This window comes from Theropithecus gelada, chromosome 13, assembly GCF_003255815.1.
Source record: "Theropithecus gelada isolate Dixy chromosome 13, Tgel_1.0, whole genome shotgun sequence".
Classification (NCBI taxonomy): domain Eukaryota; kingdom Metazoa; phylum Chordata; class Mammalia; order Primates; family Cercopithecidae; genus Theropithecus; species Theropithecus gelada.
In genome coordinates, this window is record NC_037681.1 from 81,372,127 (window position 1) to 81,396,614 (window position 24,488).

The 24,488-nt window shown below is 44.7% G+C and overlaps 1 protein-coding gene and 1 pseudogene across 2 annotated transcripts in view; one reads left to right on the forward strand and one right to left on the reverse strand.

Moving 5' to 3' along the window:
- The window catches only part of LOC112604500, a 21,782-nt pseudogene extending 1,799 nt beyond the window's left edge, over positions 1–19,983 (reverse strand). Inside the window, exon 1 of the transcript XR_003115235.1 lies at positions 19,793–19,983. The product of XR_003115235.1 is annotated as a sodium/potassium-transporting ATPase subunit beta-3 pseudogene (transcript). The remainder of the gene's footprint in view (positions 1–19,792) is intronic.
- The window catches only part of PAPOLG (poly(A) polymerase gamma), a 43,633-nt gene continuing 39,068 nt past the window's right edge, over positions 19,924–24,488 (forward strand). The window contains exons 1-2 of the mRNA XM_025354801.1: positions 19,924–20,183; positions 24,131–24,292. Coding sequence (XP_025210586.1) covers positions 20,167–20,183; positions 24,131–24,292 — 179 coding nt within the window. The 5' untranslated portion in view covers positions 19,924–20,166. The remainder of the gene's footprint in view (positions 20,184–24,130; positions 24,293–24,488) is intronic.

Here is a 24,488-nt window from a genome sequence, read left to right on the forward strand (position 1 = left end):
AATTTTTTTTTTTTTTTTTTTTTTTTTTTTTTGAGATGGAGTTTCACTGTTGTTGCCCAGGCTGGAGTGCAGTGGCGCAATCTCGGCTCACGACAACCTCCACCTCCAGGGTTCAAGCAGTTCTCCTGCCTCAGCCTCCCCAGTAGCTAGGATTACAGGTGTACACCACCACGCCTAGCTAATTTTGTATTTTTAGTAGAGACGGGGTTTCCCCATGTTGGTCAGGTCTTGAACCCCCAACCTCAGGTGATCCGCCAGCCTTGGCCTCCCAAACTGCTGAGATAACAGGTGTCAGCCACCGTACCTGACCTTTAATGTTTTAATTCTTTTAAAATTATTTTTATTCTAATAATTTTTCTGTAGATTATTTTGAATTTTCTTGACATGCAAGTATGTCAATTCCATATAATTGATGAGAGAGAGAGAGAGACCCTCTCATATTGTTTTATATTGTTTTATATTCAGTACCTGTTTTAAGAAAAAAACAAGGAAGTAAAACCAAAGACAGGCAGCCCGGTGCCAGGCCCAAAACCAGGCCTGGGCCTGCCTGTCCTAAACCCAGTAGTTAAAAATCAACTAATAACTTAGAAACCGATATTATTCATAGATTCCAGGCATTGTATAAAAGAACGTAGTGAAATTCCTGGCCCTGTTTTGTTTCTCTCTAACCACTGGTGCATGCAGCCCCTGTCACGTACCCCCTGCTTGCTCAAATCAATCACGACGCTTTCATGTGAAATCTTTAGTGTTGTGAGCCCTTAAAAGGGACAGAAATTGTGCACTCGGGAAGCTTGGATTTTAAGGCAGTAGCTTGCCGATGCTCCCAGCTGGATAAAGCCCTTCCTTCTACAACTCGGTGTCTGAGAGGTTTTGTCTGCGGCTTGTCCTGCTACATAATGACAGTTTTTTCCTTCTGTTTTGAGCCTTATACGTTTTATTTTTTCTTGCCTTCTGTATTTGCTAGGACAATGTAGAGGTAGTGGATATCATTGTCTTGCTCCCAACTTCAAGAGGAAAAACTTTGATATTTTACTACTATTTTACTATTTAATATGATATTTGCTATAGTTTTTCATTGAGTCACTTATCAGATTAGGGAAGATCTTTTCTATCCATTGACATTAGAATTTTTTTTTTTTGGAGAGAAAGTCTTGCTCCATCTCCCAGGCTGGAGTGCAGTGGCACAGCCTCGGCTCACTGCAACCTCTGCCTCCCAGGTTCAAGTGATTCTCCTTCCTCAGCCTCCTGAGTAACTAGGACTACAGACATGCACCGCCACACCCAGCTAATTTTGTGTTTTTAGTAGAGACAGGGTTTTGCCATTTTGGTCAGGCTGGTCTCAAACTCCTGACCTCAGGTGATCCATCTGCCTCGGCCTCCCAAAGTGCTGGGATTACAGGCATGAGCCACTGTGCCCGTGCGCCCGGCCTTTTCTTCTTTTTTGTTGTTTTGTTTTGTTTGAGATTGAGTATTGCTCTGTTGCCCAGGCTGCAGTGCAGTGGAGCAATCTCAGCTCACTACAGCCTCCACCTCTCAGGTTCAAGGGATTCTCGTGCCTCAGTCACCTGAGTAGCTAGGATTACAGGCATGTGCCACCACACCTGGATGCTTTTTCTATTTTTTGTAAAGATGGAGTTTCGCCATGTTGGCCAGGCTGGTCTCAAACTCCTGGCCTCAAGTGATCCACCCTCCTCAGCCTCCCAAAGTGCTGGGATTACAGGCGTGTGCCACCACATCTGGCTTGTTTCTGTATTTTTTAGTAGAGAGGGGGTTTTGCCATGGTCTCAAACTCCCTGCCTCAAGTGATTTGCCTGCCTCAGCCTCCCAAAATGCCAGGATGAGCCACGGCCTGAGCCACGGCAGTCAGTCTAGGTTCTTTCTTTTTCTTCTTTTTTTTTTTTTGAGATGGAGTCTGGCTCTGTTGCCGAGGCTGGAGTGCAGTGGCTCAGTCTCGGCTCACTGCAACCTCTGCCTCCCGGGTTCAAGCGATTCTCCTGCTTCAGCCTCCCGAGTAGCTGGAATTACAGGTGCCTGCCACTACACCTGGCTAATCTTTGAATTTTAGTAGAAATGGGGTTTCGCCATGAGGCTGGTCTCAAACTCCTGACCTCAGGCAATCCAACCCCCTTGGCCTCCTGAAGTGCTGGGATTATAGGCATGAGCCACTGCGCCCGGCCCCTAGGTTCTTATTTTTAAGAGTAAATTGCGGCCAGGGGTTCTTATTTTTTTTTTATTTTTTATTTTTTATTATTATACTTTAAGTTCTAGGGTACATGTGCATAACAGTAAATTGCGGCCGCCCACAGTGGCTCCCGCCTATAATCCCAGCACTTGGGGAGGCCAAGGAGGGTGGATCACCTGAGATAAGAAATTCGAGACCAGCCTGGGCAACGTGATGAAACCCAATCTCTACTAAAATACAAAAATTAGCCAGGCGTGGTGGTGCATGCCTGTAATCCCAGCTACTGGGTAGGCTGAGGGAGGAGAATCGCTTGAACCTGGGAGGCAGAGGTTGCAGTGAGCCTAGACTGAGCCACTGCACTCCAGCCTGGGCAAACAACAGTGAAACTCCATCTCAAAATAAATAAATAAATAAATAAAACTAAATTGCAATTACCCCAAATGGTTTTTTTAATCCTAACTACAATTAGGCCCAGGTTATGGTCAATTTTGGTAAATGTGTCTAGTTCCCTTTCCCAAACACTATGACCATATAACAAATCGCCCATAAAATTAATTGTTTTGAACAACAATCATTTTTACCTCTCATGGTTTCTATGTGTCAAGAATTCTAGAGCAGCTCAAGGGCAGTTCTGCTCAAGTTCTCTCATGAGATTGCAGCCTGACTGGTTGGGGTTAGCTTATCTCAAAGGTTTCTTCATTTACATGCCTGGTGCTTATGCTGAGGAGACTCCAACAGCTAGGTACTGGAACACCTGGGGCTCCTCAGACATCCCTTTTAACTCTGTGTGGTGTCTCCTGCAAGGCAGCTTGAAGGTAGTTAGATTTACATAACAGCTCAGGGGTTCCCAAGGTAGGTGCCCTAATAGAGAGGCAGGGAGAAGCTGTTTTATGACCTAATCTTAGAAGTCACATGGCATCATTCCACCAGATTTTTTTTGGTTGAGGTAGACACAAAAGGTTACTCAGGTTTAAGGGTAGGGAACATAGACCTGTCTCTCAAAGGAGGAATATCCAGTCACATTGTAAGGAGAACATGTAGAATCAGATACGTACTGCCAGGGCAGTCTTAGAAAATGCAGCTTGCCGTAGCAGCATCCCACAAGTCCCACAAGCAGCCTGATGGTCATCTTTGCCATCAGACCCAGCTCTAGCTTTTGTGTTAGGTCACATATGTCCCTTTTTTTCTCTGCCCCCAGCAGCATAGTGCCCACTTCATTGTCTTTCATGCACAGCCACACTCTGGAGTCCCACAGTCCTTGTGCTTAAAGGCAACGTCTTTTCTTGTTTGTTTCTTGTTTCTTTGGCTGGAGGGCAGTGGTGCAAACACGGCTCACTGCAGACTCAACCTCTTGGACTCAAGTGATCCTCCCACCTCAGCCCTGCCAAGTAGCTGGGAGCACAGGCATGTGCCACCACACCCAGCTGATTTTTGTATTTTTTGTAGAGATGGGGTTTCGTCATGTTGCCTGTTGCAGGTGGGTGGCAACTATCTAAGATTGCTATCATACAGGCGGTAAAGGAATTTACCAAGACAGTTGTTGGTAAAAAAAAAAAAGGCAGATTTATTACAGAAAGTATGAAAAAAGCTGGGCGCGGTGGCTCACACCTGTAATCCCAGCACTTAGGGAGGCTGAGGTAGGCAGATCACGAGGTCAGGAGTTAGAGACCAGCCTGGCCAAGATGGTGAAACCCCATCTCTACTAAAAATACAAAATTTAGCCGGGTGTGGTGGCCCATGCCTGTAATCCCAGCTACTCAGGAGGCTGAGACAGGAGAATCACTTGAGCGTGGGAGGTTGAGGTTGCGGTGAGCCGAGATCCCTCCATTGCACTTCAGCCTGGGTGACAAGAGCCAGACTCCATCTTAAAAAAAAAAAAGAGAGAGAGAAAGTATGAAAATACATTGCAAGGATGCAAGGGGCAGGTCAGTGAGAGAGGGGCAGACTGCAAGGAGACAAAGGTTTGCTGGGGATTTTATAGGATGGTACTGCGTGCTGACAAGGGCTTACAGCAGTGCTGATAACACCAAGGTTGCAATGAGCTAATTAATCTGCAGGTGTCTTGTGATAAATTGGGTGCAGGAGAGCTACATATCCTGGACCATGAAGAAAGGCAGACCCACAGGTTATGTGCTTTTGCTTTCTCTTGGTCTTGCCAGCCTGACTCCTTTTCCCTAGATAGGACTCCACATTGCCCAGGCTGGTCTCCAACTCCTGAGCTCAAGCAATCCTCCCCACTCAGCCTCCCAAACGCTGGTATTACAGGCAACAGCCCCCTTACCCGGCTTTTTTTTTTTTTTTTTTTTTTCTTTTTTAAGACATGGCCTCACTCTGTCACCCAGGCTGGAATGCAGTGGTGCAATCACTGCTTGCTGTAGCTTTGACCTCCCCCGGCTCAGGCTGTCCTCCTGCCTCAGCCTCCTGAGTAGCTGGGACTACAGGCACATACCACCACATCTGGCTAATAGTTTATTTTCAGTAGAGACAAGGACTCACTATGTTGTCCAGGCTGGTCTCAAATTCCTGGCCTCAAGCGATCCTCCTGCCTCAGCCGCCCGAAGTACTGAGATTATAAGCCTGAGCCACCGCACCTGGCCTAAGAGAGGTTCTTAAGCTTCTCTCAGATATTCTCCCTGGGATTTTGAAGGGTAAGGGAGAGCCCCTGTGGGCTTAAGAAATGAGTGTCACACATCACCCAGGCTAGATAGAGGTCCTGAGAAATGTCATTACACCCCTGGGACCCCTAAATGCATCTTCATGCCAAGGCATCAGGATGAAGTTCTTTCCTCAATGCCTTAAACATTTGTTCAGTGAGGGCCTCCTGTCCCCAGGACTGTTTTAGGAGCTGGCAGCACAATGATAAAGAAGCCACTGCTCCAGAAGGAACTCACAGTGGAGAGAGGCATGTATAAACTCGTGGGAGTATCATCCAGAGGTCGCAGGGAACATTTAAAAACATGAAGGCAAGAAGTATTATGATTGGGTTTGTACCTCACTATGTGAAAGCAAAACTATTCGTGTCCTTTACTGCCAGGAACAAGGCATAGTCAGTTGCAATTTGTGTACAAAATCTCCATTACAATGTATTAGACCTGAAGGGGATTTATCTGATATGAGACCTCTTTGAGAATCATCCAGTCTAGGTTTGTTTCTGTATATACCAGGAAGCATACACTGAAGAAAACCTGCAACAGAATGGAGTTCGTTTTCCTCAGTTAGGAAAACAGGATGAGGAGTTGGAGTAGCAACAAACTCATCTTATAATGAATTTACTTCAAATTCTTTTCTTTTTTTTTTTTTTTTTTTTGAGACGGAGTTTCACTCTTGTTGCCCAGGCTGGAGTGCAATGGCGTGATCTCGGCTCACTGCAACCTCTGCCTCCTGAGTTCAAGTGATTCTCCTGCCTCAGCCTTCCGAGTAGCCGGGATTACAGGCATGTGCCACCACGCCTGGCTAATTTTTTGTATTTTTGGTAAAGATGGGGTTTCTCCATGTTGGCCAGGCTGGTCTCGAACTCCTGACATCAGGTGATCCACCAGCCTCAGCCTCCCAAAGTGCTGGGATTACAGGCGTGAGCCACCACGCCCGGCCTACTTCAAATTCTTAATTAACTTTCACCATTCCAACGGACAAGCTAATTTGATTCCCTAGCTATGAGAAATGTCCATAGCAACATCCTTTGTTAAATGTTTAGAAAATGTCTGATTTCTTAAAAATGCAAGGAATAATCCAGTCCAGGTGGCACTTGCCTGTAATCCCACCTATCCTGGAGGCTGATAAAGGAGGATCATTTGGTGCAAGGCTCTTGCATCGGTTCAAACCCTGAAAGGGCACCAACAAACACAAGGCGGTGTGGAGCAACACGCTGTTTTAATGAGCGCCTGGATGCAGTCGGGCTGAGGCCTAATATGGCATCAGCACCAAAAGAGGATGGGGCAGGGGTTTTATAGTCTCCTGTAAACAGGAAGTGTCTCAGTCTGATGTAACTGCTACACAGTACCGGATAGCCTCTCTCTCCATCTTCAGGGGATACGTGTCTTCCAGCCAGCTCTCTTCCTGCTTCTGCTATCTTGCTGACGCACACTGCTGGCGCAAGTGGCCTTGCGCCTTGGGACTGGGCCCGAAGAGGGAGGAGTTATTCATTCCCTTAAACTTTCATGCCCTGGAGAGAATCTTTCAATTTGAGGCCAGGAATTCGAGGCTGCAGTGAGCTATGATCATGCCTGTGAATAGCTACTGCACTCCCACCTGGGCAACATAGTAAGACCTTGTCTCCAAATAATATAAATCTAGGCCCTGCACATTGCTCAAATCTGTAATCCCAGCACTTTGGGAGGCCAAAGTGTGTGGATCACTTGAGGTCAGGAGTTTGAGACCAGCCTGGTCAACATGGTGGAATCCTGTCTCTACTAAAAATACAAAAATTAGCTGGGTGTGGTGGTGCACACCTGTAATCCCAGCTACTCAGGAGGCTGAGGCAGGAGAATCGCTTGAACCTGGGAGGTGGAGGTTGCAGTGAGTTGAGATCACACCACTGCCCTCCAGCCTGGGCAATAGAGCGAGACTTTGTCTCAAAAGAAAAAACAGAAGTCCTACAACAGTGCTTAAGAATTTTCACAATAGGCCTTCCTGGAATCCAGAGCAACAGCAGTAATTCCTGGTAGGACTGTCTTTTCCTGCACCATAACCTACATTGGACATAGAAACTGTACACCTGATTGATTCAGGAAATCAAAGTAATAAAACTGCCAGTGACAATGCAGCCAAGTGATTAGAAGAAGGTTGGTTGAAAATTTAAACACCCTTTTTACTCATTAATCTCCAACCGCTGAAGACAAACAAAAAGCAAAATTAACATGATTGTAAACTAAGCACTTGTGTCCTGTGGCTAGCGTTTTGGCCTGCTGAGAGAGAATGAGTTGATCAAAGCAAGTGAGTCGGCTAAGAACTGTGGGACCAGTGCTGCTTCGGGGAGCGCACAGCTAGGATCCATTAACCAGCATGTTTCAGAAACAGGTGAATACCGTAATTAATCTTGGCTTCAATTTGGAGGGAAGCAGAAAACCTACCTCCCTGTCCACTGAGTTTATACATTAATCCCCTGAGTTCTGGGGGAAAGTTTTAACATTGGAATAAAGACTTTTTCTGCCCTTCCTAATGTGTGGAGAACAAACGTTTGGGAAGGATGGCTGAGTTCCTTAACTTCAGCAGTTAAGATGCCTCCTAGGAAAGCTGTGGATCACTGCCTTGTTTGGTTCGACGCATCTAAGCTCACAGACCAAAGGCTCTTCCAATGAAGTTAGCGGGTTTTTTAATGCAAGAAAACAGGGAGCCTCACCTTACAAACATAAATCATGAAAATCCAAAGACTTGGAATTGGGAAGTTTTTCTGAGGGCAAACTCATCTAATTAATGGATTCTTGAATTGCTTAAAGCATGTCCAGGACTTTATTGTTCTAGGTACGGGAAAATGAATAGATACCTGACTTTGCACCAAACTATTTTTAAGAAAAAAAAAAAGGCTACAAGTTATACAAATATCTGCACCAGCCACGGAAACTTCATATTAGAAACACAGGAAGCTGGGCGCGGTGGCTCACGCCTGTAATCCCAGCTCTCTGGGAGGCCAAGGCAGGCGGATCATGAGGTCAGGAGATCGAGACCATCCAGGCCAACATGGTGAAACCCTGTCTCTACTAAAAATACAAAAATTAGCTGGGCATGGTGATACGCGCCTGTAGTCCCAACTACTTGGGAGGCTGAGGCAGGAGAATTGCTTGAACCTGGAAAGCAGAGGTTGCAGTGAGCCGAGATAGCACCACTGCACTCCAGCCTGGGGACAGAGTGAGACTCCATCTCCAAAAAAAATAAAAAATAAAAAAAAAAACAGGAATTTATGCTAAAATTAAATGCTAAATGAACTGGGTAGCAAAATGAAAACCAAACCACGCAAGGCAATCTTTCCTCAGAGACAGCAAATTATAAGTGTAAACCAAAGACGCTACGAGGTGCCCTCTGACATCCATGTATACATATATGCACCAGCAGTCCAGGCAGCAATAGCACCCCAGCTAGACCTAGCTGTGTACCATGCCCTATTAGGAATGGAAGGATGCCCTTCCTAACGGTGAAGGCTCAGGGTCTAGGGGTGCCTCAGGCACCATGGCCTTAGGCGCATGGCCTTATCTTGCATTAGGACTACAGGTCCTAAGGCTTCTTGTATCTCTGCTGCTAAGGGACTTGCACTCAGCATACTCTGCTGTTCTAAGTAGGCATCCCACTTCACTAAAGTAGATGTCTGTGTTGTCCCAATCCAGAAGATCATTACCTATGAACACACCCATCCTGCTACCAGGTAAGTCATCTGCACAACAACTGTAACCCATCCTGCCATGTTCTTATGAGCCTGAAGGGCAGCATATGCAGTCACTAACTGCTTCTTTATTAATGAACGCCGGAGCTCAGCTCCCTTCGGCAGTTGGGACTAACAGCCCGTTGGCGCTTCCAAGAGCTCCGTGCGTTGCTATAGGCCCTATCCAAAACTATCTGTGGTTACATGTACATCTACATGAATGTGGTTACACGAATGGGCACCCTTGGTTTACTACCCAGAAAAGCCGTCTCAGCCTCATTATCCCAATCTCAGGCAAGAAGGGTGCTACTGCTTCTAAACCTGCAAGAAAATCAGAGATTGGCATAACATTATTAATAAAATCATGACACATGGTGGGGTTGTACATATATCCATGTGGCAACACTGTAAAAGTCCACTGTTGCCCTCCCATGAAGGCAAATGTTCCAGAAACTGTTCCTGGCTCTCGGTGGACTGTCCCAGTTCCATTGTCAAATGGTCCATCAAGTCCGCGACAGACGGCACAGCTGCTAACCTGTGCAAAACATCCACTCCCAGAATGTCTTCAGGTACGGAACAGACATACACAGTGCATAAGCAGAGAGCCAAGCGGCTGATGCCAAGATGTAGAGATACAGGTTTCACTTTCACTGACCACTCTTCATAGCCATCAATAAATGCAGCTCTGCCCAGAAACTTACCCAGGTTCAGGGACCAGTGGATTGCCAAGTCCACATGTGGCTCCAGTTGTCTGGTAACCCCTCAGTCAGGTATCTTGGTCAGTCTCTTATCAAACAGAAAAGGCTTTACACTTCTGCCTCACTCCAGCAGGTACTCTCTAAATTGGAACGCTCAGGCAGGATCGGCTTGCACATCGGGGAGAAGCAATGTCCTTCTGAATGATTTGCTCTAAATCTGTATACGACTGCCGACATTACTTGCCTAACTCCCACAACTCAGCAGGGGCACAGGCACCACAGGAAATGTGCTTCACCATGGTAGTGGGGTGTGTCTCTGGGCCCAGTCTTGGGGCCTAACAGCTGCTCATGCAGTAGTTCCTGGCAGACCACTAGGTTAGCCTGCCACGGAGGTTCTTCCTCCTTCCTGTGCTGCATCCCACAGGGACTGGGCGCGCACTTCCTGCAGCACAGTCACAAATGCCCATCTGACTCTGCTGGTAAAGGCATGCTTCTTCTCAGTGCTGGGTGCTTCAGCGCCTTCTCCACACTTGCAGGGGACCTGCAAACACATTCATGTACCTTACACTCCACTCCCCTGTCACAGGGGGCTAAAAGAAAAGTTTGTTGACAGTCCTTTTAGGAATTGCAACACTTGGGTGTCCTTTCCTCTTCTGACACCCTTAGTGGTGTCTGAGGTCTCAACGAGGCACAAATTCGCCATTTAAGTATAAAACCTTAAAGGGGAGAGTCCTTTTCTTAGCAATCCTACTCACATTAGAAATATGGCTTCAGTTGTCACTCTACTTTCCCCATTCGACTCTGCTCCTCTCTCACAATTTTATAAGAAATCTGGTATATTTCTGAAATGTCACTACTGCCAGCTTTATTCTTTTTTTATGGTATCTGGATCTGATGTCCTACCATTAAAATTTTGATTGGAAGCCCAGGTGCAGTGGCTCATGGCTATAATCCCAGCACTTTGGGAGGCTGAGGTGGGTGGATCACTTGAGCCCAGGAGTTAGAGACCAGCATGGACAACATAGGGCGACCCCATATCTACAAAAACTGAAAAAAAAAAAAAAAAATTAGCCTTGCATGGTTGCAGGTGTGTGGTTCCAGCTACCCTTGGAGGCTGAGGTGAGAGGATTACTTGAGCCATGGAGGCAGAGGTTGCAGTGAGCCATAATCAAACCACTGCACTCCAGGAAGACCTTGTCTCAAAAATAAAAATTGGTTGGGGATCCACATCAATTTCTGACAACATCCAACTCAGCTCCTGTTTGTTCAAAATCAACCAAGTAAGACCAGACATGAATCCTCTTGGAGCCCATTCAACAATATGTCTTTTTCATTTCATTTGGGTTGTTCAAAGTGAGTGGGGATTCCCTTCATGGTTGCCACCCTTTGTGCAATAGGGCTTGGGATGGATTTCACATGGTCATTCAGCTTGAGTTAATGAACAGGCTTTAATGGAAAAACATACAAGCCAAGGGTCACCAAGAGATGACATCGTCGCAGAGTCTCCCATCATCCCAGAGGGATGCTAAAGCTATGTGCTATCTGTGTTCCAACGGAAGGACGTGTGCCCCCTGAGATGACACCCTCTTAAAATGTGTCAGAATGTGGACACAGAGACTATTTAGAGCCAGGGTGGCTGAGTTTAGGTGCCAGCTTTAGGAGTTGTCTGGGAAAGCCAGCAACTCAGCAAAAAGCCATCGTGGGAGAAGCTAAGTGCAGGCTCCCTCCTGTTTTTAGAAGGGGAGACCTTAGCCCCACCTGGCACAACTAGCACTAGCTCCCAAGATTGTTTTTGGAGGATACTATTGTCAGGTAGGATCACCACACTTTTCTATTCATTCTTTAAAAAGTGCTCACAGCCCACCATATTGACCGGCTGATGACCAGTGCAAGCAATACCATGCTACAATAATCTGCCAGAAAAAAAAAGAAGTTCTCCAAGTCAATGAAAGAGTCCAGAGATGAAAAGTTTCAATGGAGTAATTGTATAACATTCAGACACATCACAATATTTATTAAGTTAGTGAGGGAGAAGGCAAGGTTAACATAGTCTGTCAATTGGGGCAAAAGATGGAGAAATGATGAGATAAACGCAGATATAAGAAAATAATAGTTGAGGCCGGGCGCGGTGGCTCAAGCCTGTAATCCCAGCACTTTGGGAGGCCGAGGCGGGTGGATCACGAGGTCAGGAGATCGAGACCATCCTGGCTAACATGGTGAAACCCCGTCTCTACTAAAAATACAAAAAACTAGCCGGGCGTGGTGGCGGGCGCCTGTAGTCCCAGCTACTCGGAGGCTGAGGCGGGAGAATGGCGTGAACCCGGGAGGTGGAGCTTGCAGTGAGCCGAGATCGCGCCACCGCACTCCAGCCTGGGCGACAGAGCGAGACTCCGTCTCAAAAAAAAAAAAAAAAAAAGAAAATAATAGTTGAAATGAATTTTTCAATGAATATTGAGCACTTGTGCTAAGTTTTGAGGATGACCCAGTGTACAAGACTGAGATGGTCCCTGTCCTACAGTCAAGTAAATAACCCAGTAGTAGATATTTACAAAAGTTAAAATAATATTTTATTTTATTGAGATGGAGTTTCACTCTTGCTGCCTGGACTGGAATGCAATGGTGCGATCTCAACTCACTGCAACCTCTACCTCCCGGGTTCAAGCAATTCTCCTGCCTCAGCCTCCCAAGTAGCTGGGATTACAGGCATGTGCCACCATGCCCGGATAATTTTATATTTTTAGTAGAGATGAGGTTTTACCATGTTGATCAGGCTGGTCTCGAACTTCTGTCCTCAAGTGATTCCCCCACCTTGGCCTCCCAAAGTGCTGGGATTACAGGCATGAGCCACCACACCTGGCCAAGATAATAATTTTTAAAGATTTTTTCCCCATGAATTACTTGTACTAACATTTTAACATTCTTCCAAGTTGCAATTCTGTTTATCTGAATGAAATTTTAAAAAAATAATAGAGCCAATGAATGGAATAGAAGCAATAATACTTTTTATAGCAGAAAAACAAAAAAAGAATGTATCTAATCTTTTAAAAAATACTCAGAAAAAAATAATGTTTAACTTGTTCTATATACATTTTTAGGAAAAAGGCCTAACTTGGAGGAATTTTTAAACTTCAAAAATAAGAATTTCACTGGGCACAGTGGCTAATGCCTGTAACCCCAGCATTTCAGGAGACTGAGGTGGGAGAATCACTTGAGGTCAGGAATTCGAAACCAGTCTGGGCAACATGGCAAGACTGGTCCCTACTAAAAATGAAAAAAAAAAAAATTAACCAGGCATGGTGGTGTGCACCTATAGTCTTAGCTACTCTGGAGGCTGAGGCAGGAGAATCTGAGGCAAGAGGATCGCTTGAGTCCAAGTGGTTAAGGCTGCAGTGGGCCATGATCATGCCACTGCACTCCAGCCTGGTCAGCAGAGCAAGATCCTGTCTCAAAAAAAGAAGAATCTTTACAATGTCTAAGATACAACAGCTAATAATAAAACATCTATCAAGCTCTGAAGAAAATGTTATCATGCAGTAGAAGGGTATTTTCAAATAAACCAGAAGAAAATGTATCCCTTTTCTGAATAAGCTGACATTCTAGAGCAGGGAATCATCAAAAGAAAAAATTCAAGCATAGGGAAGTTGTAGCTGGAAAAGACTGGCAGTAAGCACTGAAAACAGTTCATCTGTAGAGATGAGTGTTGATAATTAGTTACATATACATATACACAGTTATATCAATAGGACAATGGACAAAAGATATGAATAGGCAATCCACAGAGTAAGAAATATAAATGGCTGATAAAATATGAAAGATATTCACCACTGGTAAAATATGAAAGATGCTCACCTTTCACCACTGATGAGGGATCTGCAAGTTAAAATCACAAAGAAATAGCACTTTCCAACCTACCAGATTGATTTTTTAAATTTCTAAAAAATACTGGCCAGGCTCGGTGGCTCATGCCTGTAATCCCAACACTTTGGGAGGCCGAGGCAGGAGGATCACCTGAGGTCAGGAGTTTGAGAACAGCCTGGCCAACATGGAGAAACCGAATCTCAGGCCGGGCGCGGTGGCTCAAGCCTGTAATCCCAGCACCTTGGGAGGCCGAGACGGGTGGATCACGAGGTCAGGAGATCGAGACCATCTTGGCTAATACGGTGAAACCCCGTCTCTACTAAAAAATACAAGAAACTAGCCGGGCGAAGTGGCGGGCGCCTGTGGTCCCAGCTACTCGGGAGGCTGAGGCAGGAGAATGGCGTAAACCCGGGAGGCGGAGCTTGCAGTGAGCTGAGATCCGGCCACCACACTCCAGCCTGGGCGACAGAGCCAGACTCAGTCTCAAAAAAAAAAAAAAAGAAACCGAATCTCTACTAAAAATACAAAAATTAGCTGGACATGGTGGCTGGTGCCTGTAATCCCAGCTACTTGGGAGGCTGAAGTGGGAGAATCACTTGAACCTGGAAGGTGGAGGTTGCAGTGAGCCAGTATCATGCCACTACACTCCAGCCTGGGTGACAGAGCGAGACTCTACCTACAAAAATAAAAATTAAAAAAAATAGAATAAAATTTACAGAACCAGCAGCTTGACAGAGGCATTTATTGGCCAAAGTTGGGACAATTTTAGCATCAAAAGAACAATGCCTGTAACAAATTGAAACACATTGACTATATAAAAATCCATGAGTCAGGCCGGGCATGATGATTCCCACCTGTAATCCCAGCACTTTGGGAGGCGGGTTGGGCAGATCACTTGAGGTCAGGAGTTTGAGACCAGCCTGGCCAACATGGCAAAAACCTATCTCTACTAAAAATACAAAACTTAGCCAGGCATGTTGACACATGCCAGTAATCCCAGTTACTCAGGAGACTGAGGCGGGAGAATAGCTTGAACCTGGGAGACGGAGGTTGCAGTGAGCCGATATTGCACCACTGTACTCCAGCCTGGGTAACAGAGCTAGACTCCGTCTCAAATAAATAAATAAATATCCCTGCATCCATAGACTACTTTAAAAAAAAAAAAAAAAAAAAAAAGAGGAGGAGGAATAAAAGAAGTGAGCAAATAAACAAAACTTTTCTACAGGTGGCCATTCCACCAAGTTCTTATCTGAAAGGGCAAAGAATTAGGTTATTTGCAGTAACCTATTGCAGAGTAACCTAATAGTCCCAGCTGATGAGCAAGAGCCCTTCTTTCTGAAAAAGGCTAGCTATCAATGTAGACAGAATTGAAAACAAACAAACAAACAAAAAACCAGAATTTGCAATCCTTAGGGAAATAATTTATTAAGCCACGAATTATCAATGGATGCTGAAACAATTAGGTGAAAGGCTGGGGAGCTGCATATTCATCTGGTGCTAAAGTTATCACCCTGCAGCTTACTAACGAGTTCTAAGATGACTGTCACCACATAGACCCAGTGATCAATCTTAATATCATTAATAATGGGATAAACAGAGCTTCACTATGTGCCTTCTGGTATGATGCAGTATTCAGCCTGAATCTCATCAAGCCTTTAAATCCAACTTCCATTAATAGAAAATACTGAGGTTATTGTTAAATGACACCACAAGGAAACAACCAGAAACATCTAGAAGTTGAAACATTCTAAGGAAATACTAGTCTACTCTCTACAAATCAATGTAACAGGAAAAATGAAAAGCTAGGGAGAAAGTCTGTTCTAGATCAAAATATATTTCAGGATGTTGATAATGGAGGAGGCTATGCATATCTTGGGGGAGGCAGCACACGGGGAATCTTTGTATTTTTTTTTTTTTCAATTTTGCCATGAACCTAAAACGGCTCTTAAAAAATAAAGCCTTTTTTTTTTTTTGAGACAGAGTTTCACTCTGTTGCCCAGGCTGGAGTGCAGTGGTACAGTGATGCAATCTTGGCTCACTGCAACCTCCACTCAAGAATCGCTCAAGTTCAAGCAATTCTCCTGCCGAAGCCTCCCAAGTAGCTGGGATTACAGGCACCCGCCACCATGCCCAGCTAATTAAAAAATAAAGACTTTTAAGGAAAAAAAAGAAGCCATTTCAGAGACCCAACAACTAAATGCAATCATACTTCTTGCTTGGATCACACTATAAACAAACTTGGTGCAAAAGATATTTGGGCAACAAAACTTGAGTGTGTTAATATTATTATGGTTGTACAGGAAAGTATTATCATTAGATATGTGTATCAAAATATTTAGGAGTAAAATTTTATGCGTTTACTTAAAAAGATTTCAATGAAAAATGTGTGAAACATGACAAAATGCTTAAAAAATTCTACATGATAGGTATATGGTGTTTATTATATTATTCTCTCTACTTTTTCTGTACATTTATAGTTCTTTTTTATAAGCATGAAAACATTTTTTTAAAATAGAGTTGGGGTTTCGTTGTTGCCCAGGCTGGTCTCAACTCCTGAGCCTAAGGGATCCGCCTGCCTCAGTCTCTAAAGTACTAGGATTACAACCATAAGCCACCACACCTAGCCAAATTAAAAAGTTGTTTTTTGTTTTTTGTTTGTTTGTTTTCAAGATGGAGTTTCACTCTTGTTGCCCAGGCTGGAGTGCAATGGTGAGATCTCGGCTCACTGCAACCTCCACCTCCTGGGTTCAAGCGATTCTCCAGCCTCGGTTTCTATAGTAGCTGAGATTACAGTCACCCGCCACCACACCCCGCTAATTTTTTTGTATTTTTAGTAGAGACAGGGTTTCACCATGTTGGCCAGGCTGATGTCGAACTCCTGAACTCAGGTGATAAACCCACCTGGGCCTCCCAAAGTGCTGGGATTACAGGTGTGAGCCATCGTGCCTGGCCAAAAATTGTTTTTCTGGTTGTTTTTTTTTTTTTTTTTTTTTTTTTTTTTTGAGACAGAGTCTCCCTCTGTCACCCAGGCTGGAGTGTAGTGGCTCACTGCAACCTCCACATCCCAGGTTCAAGTGATTCTCGTGCCTCAGCCTCCCAAGGGGCTGGGATTACAGACGTGCACCATGACGATCAGCTAATTTTTATATTTTTAGTAGAGACGAGTTTTCACCCTGTTGGCCAGGATGGTCTGGAGCTCCTGGCCTCAAGTGATCCACGTGCCTCAGCCTCTCAAAATGCTGGGATTACAGGCCAGAGCCACCACGGCCAGCCATAAAAAAAACAAAAAACAAACAAACAAAAAAACCCGGATATTTGGCCGGGCACAGTCTCTCATGCTTGTAATCCTAGCACTTTGGGAGGCCAAGGAGGGTGGATCACCTGAGGTCAGCAGTTTGAGACCAGCCTCGCCAACATGGCAAAACTCCGTCTCTACTAAAAATACAAAAAATTAGCCCAGCATGGCAGTAGGCACCTGTAATCCCAGCTAGTTGGGAGGCTAAGGCAGGAGAATTGCTTGAACTCAGGGACGGAGGTTGCAGGGACGCCATTGCACTCCAGCCTGGGCAACAAGAGCGAAACTCTGTCTCAAAATAAATAATAATATCCAGCATTTGTGAGTGTTTGAGAAAACAGACCATCACATACATATTGGAGTATAAACTTCTGGTATAAACTTCTAAGAGGACAATTTCAAATATATACATTTTATTTTACAATATACATATCGGCAGGGCAAGGTAGCTCGCGCCTGTAATCCCAGTACTTTAGGAGACCTAGGCGGACGCATCACTTGAGGTCAGGAGTTTGAGACCAACCTGGCCAACATGGTGAAACTCCATCTCTACTAAAAATACAAAAATTAGCCAGGCATGGTAGCGTGCACCTGTAATCCCAGCCACTAGGGAGGCTGAGGCAGGAGAATGACTTGAACCCGGGAGGTGGACATTGCAGTGAGCCAAGATCACACCACTGCACTCCAGCCTGGGCAACAGAGGGAGAGTCTGTCTCAAAAATAAAATAAAGGCCAGCCACGGTGGCCCACGCCTGTAATCTCAGCACTTTGGGAGGCTGAGGCAAGCGGATCACCTGAGGTCAGGAGTTCAAGACTAGCCCCGCCAACATGGCGAAATGCTGTCTCTACTAAAAACACAAAAATTAGCTGGGTGTAGTGGCGGGCACCTGTAACCCCAGCTACTTGGGAGGCTGAGGCAGGAGAATGGCGTGAACCTGGGAGGCATAGCTTGCAGTGAGTCGAAATTGTGCCACTGCACTCCAGCCTGGGCCATAGAGCGAGACGCCAACTCAAAAAAAAAAAAAAAGAAAAAAAAAGAAAAGGAAACAAAAAGAAAAATACAGTGTTACTTCTTGCATGTCTGAATTTTTGAGCTGAGATTCATATTGTCTATATATACTCTTCTCATTTCATTCTCTTGCAACCCTATTATTTTCACGTTACATGTAAGGAAAAAAGGTTTTTTGTCTTTTGTTTGTTTGTTTGTTTGTTTGAGACAGAGTCTCCCGGGTTCAAGCGATTCTCCTGCCTCAGCCTCCCGAGTAGCTGGGATTACAGGCATGCACCACCAGGCCCAGCTAATTTTTGTATTTTTAGTAGAGACGGGGTTTCACCACGTTGGCCAGGCTGGTCTCAAACTGTCGACCTCAGGTGATCCACCCGCCTCGGCCTCCCAAAGTGCTGGGATTACAGGCGTGAGCCACCGGGCCCGGGCGAAAAAAAAAAAGATGTTTTTAAGTTCATTGTTCTGAAGTGACAAAACTAGAAAGTGCAAAACTAGAACTCAAATTTGGGTCTACCTTGCACTGAAGCCCATGCCAGTTACTACTCTATGCCATCTGGAATAGGTTTTGACTTCTCTCCACCACCTGCACTCAATCCCTCCTCTCAAATCTTGCCGACTTAGACCGAATCCCCTCTTCTAAAAAGGCACGATTGAGGGCCCCCACCACCATGTTTAAATGGCCCTCTTTAGGCCTCCCTTAATACTTTGACAACATCTGTATCACAGACCATACTGTATTTTAATGATCTATGTATAGGTTCTCCATTACATAGTAAACTCTTAAGGGCAGGAATTAAGTATCTGGAGATACTATTGAAGTGCTTGACACATAGTAGGTGGTTTCGTTCTACAACAGAAGAATATCACTTATATTTCTATATGACTATTTCCTCCCTAACCTGTGAATGAACTTTATAGGATCAAAGAATATATCTGGTTTTATGCACCATGAAATCATTGCAGCCTAACACACAGCTTGACATAGATCAGGATTTTTGTTTTTTTGAAACAGACTGTTGCTCTGTCGCCTAGGCTGCAGTGCAAATGGCATAATCTCGGCTCACTGCAACCTCCGCCTCTCAGGTTCAAGCAATTCTCCTGCCTCAGCCTCCTGAGTAGCTGGGATCACAGGCGTGCCATGCACCCAGCTAATTTTTCTATTTTTAGTAGAGATGGGGTCTCGCCATGGTGGCCAGGCTGGTCTCGAACTCCTGACCTCAAGTGATCCACCTGCCTCAGCCTCCCAAAGTGCTGGGATTACAGGCGTGAGCCACCGCGCCAGCCCACATCAGGTTTCTGTTGTTGCTTTTTAAGCAAAGATGGTTTTTTACCATGTTGGCCAGGCTGGTCTTGATAGAACTCATGGCCTCAAGTGATCCACCAGCCTTGGCCTCCCAAAGTGCTGGGATTACAGGCAAGAGCCACTGCACCTTGCCCAGGTTTTCAAAAATATTTTTTTGTAGTCTTTTTTTTTTCTTGAGACAGGGTCTCCTTCTATCACTCTGCTAGAGCGCAGTGGTGCTGTCCTGGTTCACTACAGCCTCCACCTCCCAGACTCAAGAGATCCTTCCATCCCAGCCTCCTGAGTAGCTGGGACTACAGGCACGGGCCACCACGCCCAGCTAATTTTTTTTTTAACTTTTTGTAGAGACAGGGTCTCACTATGTTGCCCAGGCTGTTCTCGAACTCCTGGCCTCAAGCAATTCTCCCACCTTGGCCTCCCAAAGTGCTGGAATTACAGGTGTGAGGCACTGTGTCCTGTCTCAATAAATATTTTTGAATGAATTAATCAGCAAGTAATCTTCTCTATTTACTGTGACTCTGAGTTATGTTCAAGGGCAAGCAGTTCTTGACTTCCTTTTCTTTGTAATGATTTAGTGCTTGAAATTACTTCTACCCATCAGCATTTTAAAATTGGTCATTATTTTCCCATTTTCATCCCCACACTCACATAGAACATGATCTCCACTATTTAAAAGTGTAAGATTTTTGTTTCAGTCTGGGATTTATCCTATTGCAAACTGCTAGCTATAATTTTCAACCTTTCCGGCTAAATGCCAGAATGTCACTAATCAAAGGTGGTACTTAGGGGTGAAGTGAACAGTTAAGCCTCCAATTTACAAGCTTGTTTTTCCCTGGGATACTTGTGTTAAAGTCGCACGTTCCTGGGTGTGACACTTTCGAGACAAAAATTTCAACTGGTGAGTTAATTACATATTACTATAATTAAATCAAAGATGTAGGATAATGGAAGCGTTGAAATAGTATTTGCTAGGCAAGGGTGTGATCTTATTAAAAAATGTATAATATATGCTGCCATTCGAGAAGCAAGGAAAACATTTCCAAATTTCCTTCCAAGCAGTCTACCGGGATTGACAGTACCGCGGACAAAGGAGGGTACCAAATGCTCCTTCGAACCAACGGTACACCGAAAGCCCTGAGCCTGTGGGCGGGGCCCCGGAGCTTCCCGGGGCTCAAAGACAGAGGGGGCGTGGCTGAGGGTGGTCCAGACCTCCAGGGGCGGGGCCGCGGCCGGCGAGAGGCAGGCTGGGAAGCGGCGCCATATTGGCGTCGGCCGCGCTGTATTGTCATAAATAGAGCCGGTTTTGTGGTGTTTTCACTACTCGGTTGGATGCCTCAGCCATAGTAAGTGGGAAAGTGAGGGAGCAAGCGAGCTACAAGCGACTGGAGGAAAGTGAACAGGGGGAGAAGGGAACAGCAAGAACAGGACTCCAGAGCGATAAACACTTGCTGGAGAGGGAGACGCAGGAAGCGATGAAAGAGATGTCTGCGTAAGTGGTGGGGGGCGGCGGTTGGGGTGAGGCGGGTTGGGGTGAGCTGGGGTGGTCCGTCTGTGTCCTCGTTTCCGTTCCCTGTCCCTTGCGCCCTGCACGCAGCTCGCCGGGGGTGGTCTCCTTCCCGGCTCCCGGCCGGTCCGCAAGGGCACCTCCCCTAAACCCGGCGGCTTACCTGGCCACCCCTGCACGGACTTGGGGACTCTGGGAGTCCCCAGCTGTCCCGCCTCTGAGGACGCCCTCAGAAAAGGATGAGGAGGGAAAGAGGTGCCTGTGTCCGTAGGGAGAAATTGTCGGTCACTCGCCTGCCCCCAGCACTGTCTGAGCCCGTCTGCTCCTGTCTGCATTGGCGCAAATACCATCCCCCTGCCTCCCCCTCCTCCCTTCCCGACCGGCTGTCTCCAGGTCTTCAGGAGTGAAAGACCTATCGCAGCCCAGGGGTTTCTCTTTCATATGAGGGTAAAGTCTTTACATCCCTGTCCCCACCCTCTCCCTCACCCCCTGCCTCCCCACCTACCCACAACATCTACCGGTCTGTACCTCTTGTTCACACTTTGATAAGTCAGAAACAGTTCCCAGACTTGGCAAGATTTTGTTGTAGCTTCTTCCATTTTGGCCTATTAGGAAACAATTTAAACATGCAGAAAAATGCAGAGAATAACATAAGCATCATTTGTGGAGCCACCACCCATTTCTCCCAAAACATAACTGTACACACACACACACACACACACACACACACACACGGTGTGTATATACATATCTATGTATTTATTTTAAAGAAATCAAGCATTCCAGATACATCTGACGGACTCTCCTACCTCCTTCTCTGGTCCCAATCATCTCTTGCTCCAGATGTCTCCACAGTCTTGAATTTGATGTGTATTGTTGCTGCGTGTTTTTTATTTTACATTTTTTTTTTTTCGCCCTCGAATCATGGGAGCTGCATGTTTTTTAATGCTATTACTGCATACACATGTGTTCATAATAACTGGCGTAGTTCTAGTTGTTTTTTTTTTTTTTTTTTTTTTTTGAGACGGAGTCTCGCTCTGTCACCCAGGCTGGAGTGCAGTGGCCGGATCTCTGCTCACTGCAAGCTCCGCCTCCCGGGTTTTAGGCCATTCTCCTGGCTCAGCCTCCCGAGTAGCAGGGACTACAGGCGCTCGCCACCTCGCCCGGCTAGTTTTTTGTATTTTTTTAGTAGAGACGGGGTTTCACCGTATTAGCCAGGATGGTCTCGATCTCCTGACCTCGTGATCCGCCCGTCTCGGCCTCCCAAAGTGCTAGGATTACAGGCTTGAGCCACCGCGCCCGGCCAGTTCTAGTTGTTTTTAAACTATATAGCTGGTATCACACTTGGAATTCTGTAACTTCTTTAGCACAACATAGTGTCTCTGAGCTTTTTTCACGTTAGTATTTTAGTTGTAATTAATTAATATTGTATTGTATTCTATTGTAGGAATGCATCCTAATTTAATTCTTTTTCTGTTAGTGACTATTTTAGGTTATTTCTAAGTTTTTAGTGTTACAGTGTGACAGCGAACATTCTTTTACAGTCTCTTTGTGCGTTTGTAACCAAAATTTCTCTAGGGTGTTTGCCTACAAGTGAAATTGATGGTTTAAAGGAAATGTGGGATTCTGTTGTTTACTTTTCCCTCCCCTCTAGATGGGGGAAGTTCAGAACTCTAGATTTGGAATTTTAGGGCCAGTAGGCTAGTTGGCTAACTTTGTCAGCATACAGGTAAGAAAGTGAGGCCGTCATCATAGTGTCAGAGCTGAAGTAGTTATGGAGGAGAGAATGGAGTAGTGGAAAGAGGTTTTGGAGGTCAGATTCTGGCTTGTCCTCTCTTAACTTTCAGATACTTATCTGTAAAATGGCACTTATTCAATACCTCTTAGGATTATTGTGATTGAGTGATATTATATACATATGTAGATAATTACTCTGTCCTATTCATTTACCATGTATATTTACATATATATAACACAAACAATACCAAAACACTGCTCTAGCTTTCTCAGAGGTAAAAAGCCAAATCTTTAAAAAGAAATTACAACTTGAAATAACTAATTGGAGTTTTGTTTGTTCTACAACAAAATAAATACAGAAGAGAAATTAAGCTGTATTTTGCTTTTTGGGTTTTTTTTTTTTTTTTTTTTGAGTCATTTTGGAAGGTATACACGCTGTTTTATCTTCCATTGATTCTTTCTCCCTCTCTACCTAATGAGATCTTTTTTTTTTTCTTTTTTTTGAGACGGAGTTTCGCTCTTGTTGCCCAGGCTGGAGTGCAGTGGTGCGATCTCAGTTCACTGCAACCTCCACCTCCTAGGTTCAAGCGAATCTCCTGCCTCAGCCTCCCGAGTAGCCGGGATTACAGACGTCCGCCACCACACCCAGCTAATTTTTTGTATTTTCAGTAAAGACGGGGTTTCACCATGTTGTCCAGGTTGGTCTTGAGCTTCTGACCTCAGGTAATCCACCCACCTCAGCCTCCCAGAGTACTGGGATTACAGGCATGAGCCACCACGCCTGGCCTCTAATGAGATCTTTATCTAAAGAGCATGTCTTACTCTGTGCACTTAGTAGGGGTAAGACAGTGTTTTGACGAGTTAAAATCCAAAAACAATTAAACGATCTCTATAATGTGTTATTTTTTACAGGGCTAATTTATTCAACTTGAAAGATTGATTATAATTTTGAGATTACATTCTTACTCTTGGTGTTAATGGACCTTCATGGAAGCATGTTGAAGACAAATGGTAGCGTTGGTTGTTTAGTGTGTATGTTTTCACTTTCATAGCAAAATTAAAAGTTTTGCCAACCCCTGTTGGTCCCAGAATTTATTTTGAAGTTAATTAGTTTGTGTAAACTCAAAGTCTCAGAACTTCAATTGGCCGAGCGCAGTGGCTCACGCCTGTGATCCCAGCACTGTGGGAGGCCGAGACTGGTGGATCACCTGAGGTCAGGAGTTCGAGACCAGCCTGGCCAACATGGCGAAACTCCATCTCTACTAAAAATACAAAAATTAGCTGGATGTGGTGGCACATTCCTGTAATCCCAGCTACTTGGGAGGCTGAGGCAGGAGAATTGCTTGAACCCAAGAGGCGGAGGTTGCAGTGAGCTGAGATCTCCCTAGTGCACTTCAGCCTGGGAGACAGAGAGAGACTCCATCTCAAAAAAAAAAAAAAAAATCTCAGAACTTCTGTTGTACTTTATTCAAGACCGTAGTTTCCTGATGGCTAAGATCTTTACAGGGTGGCTCATGTATCTTCTAAAAGATTGCCAGTAGTGTAAAGAATTTTATTTCAATGCGAAGATGGTATGGGTACCAGTCTAAAATGAAGAGAATAATTAGCTAGAGTGGCAAAATACTAGGACTGTAAACTCTGATTCAAGCAGAGGATGTTAACCTAGGTTTCCCGAGGACAAATCTAATTGTGATTTCCTTTTTAAAAGCCAGATTATTTCACAAGGACCTTCTAATGGGATGTTTTCATTTCTTTCCTGGGGAAAAAAAACCCATTGTTTTTACTAAAAGCTTTCTTTCAAGTGGTTGACTGCTTTTCAAAGATTCTAGAATCTGGATGGTACTTGACTTAAGTCTGCAGGGTAGTGGAGGTGGCCCTGGCGCAGATCCCAATCAAACTCTGGGTTTGAGCTGAGTGGTGTTGGTACAATTGTCTTGATGCCAACACATGCTGCGTTTGGCTTGAAAAGACATCCTAACCATGAAAGCTGCAGGCAGTATGAATAGCCCCTTCATAAACATAAACATAAAATACTCATTTTTCCTTTAAAAGAAAGTATCTGCCCCCACTGTTAGTACTAAGTAAACTTTTAAGGTAACTGAATTAACATGAGTAGATTGAGAGATTCAATGTATCAGTATGATATATACTTTAATTTTTTTCTGTTGTTTCATTTTTCTTATTTTCTTGAACAGAAACACCGTGCTGGACAGCCAGTGTCAACAAAAGCATTATGGAATTACCTCTCCGATTAGTTTGGCGTGTCCTAAAGAAATTGATCATATTTACACACAGAAATTAATTGACGCCATGAAACCATTTGGAGTGTTTGAAGATGAGGAAGAATTGAACCACAGGTGTGTCATTGAAAACCATAAAATATTTGACAGTGTACTGTTTAATCATTAATTCTACGAACATATTGAATACCTACTATGTCTCTACATACAGGTGCAGAAATGACAAAAAGAAAAGTCTTGGCCCTCTTGGAGCTTACATTTTAGGTAGGGGTTAGAGGAAGAGATTTGTCATCAATAATATCAGTATTACACT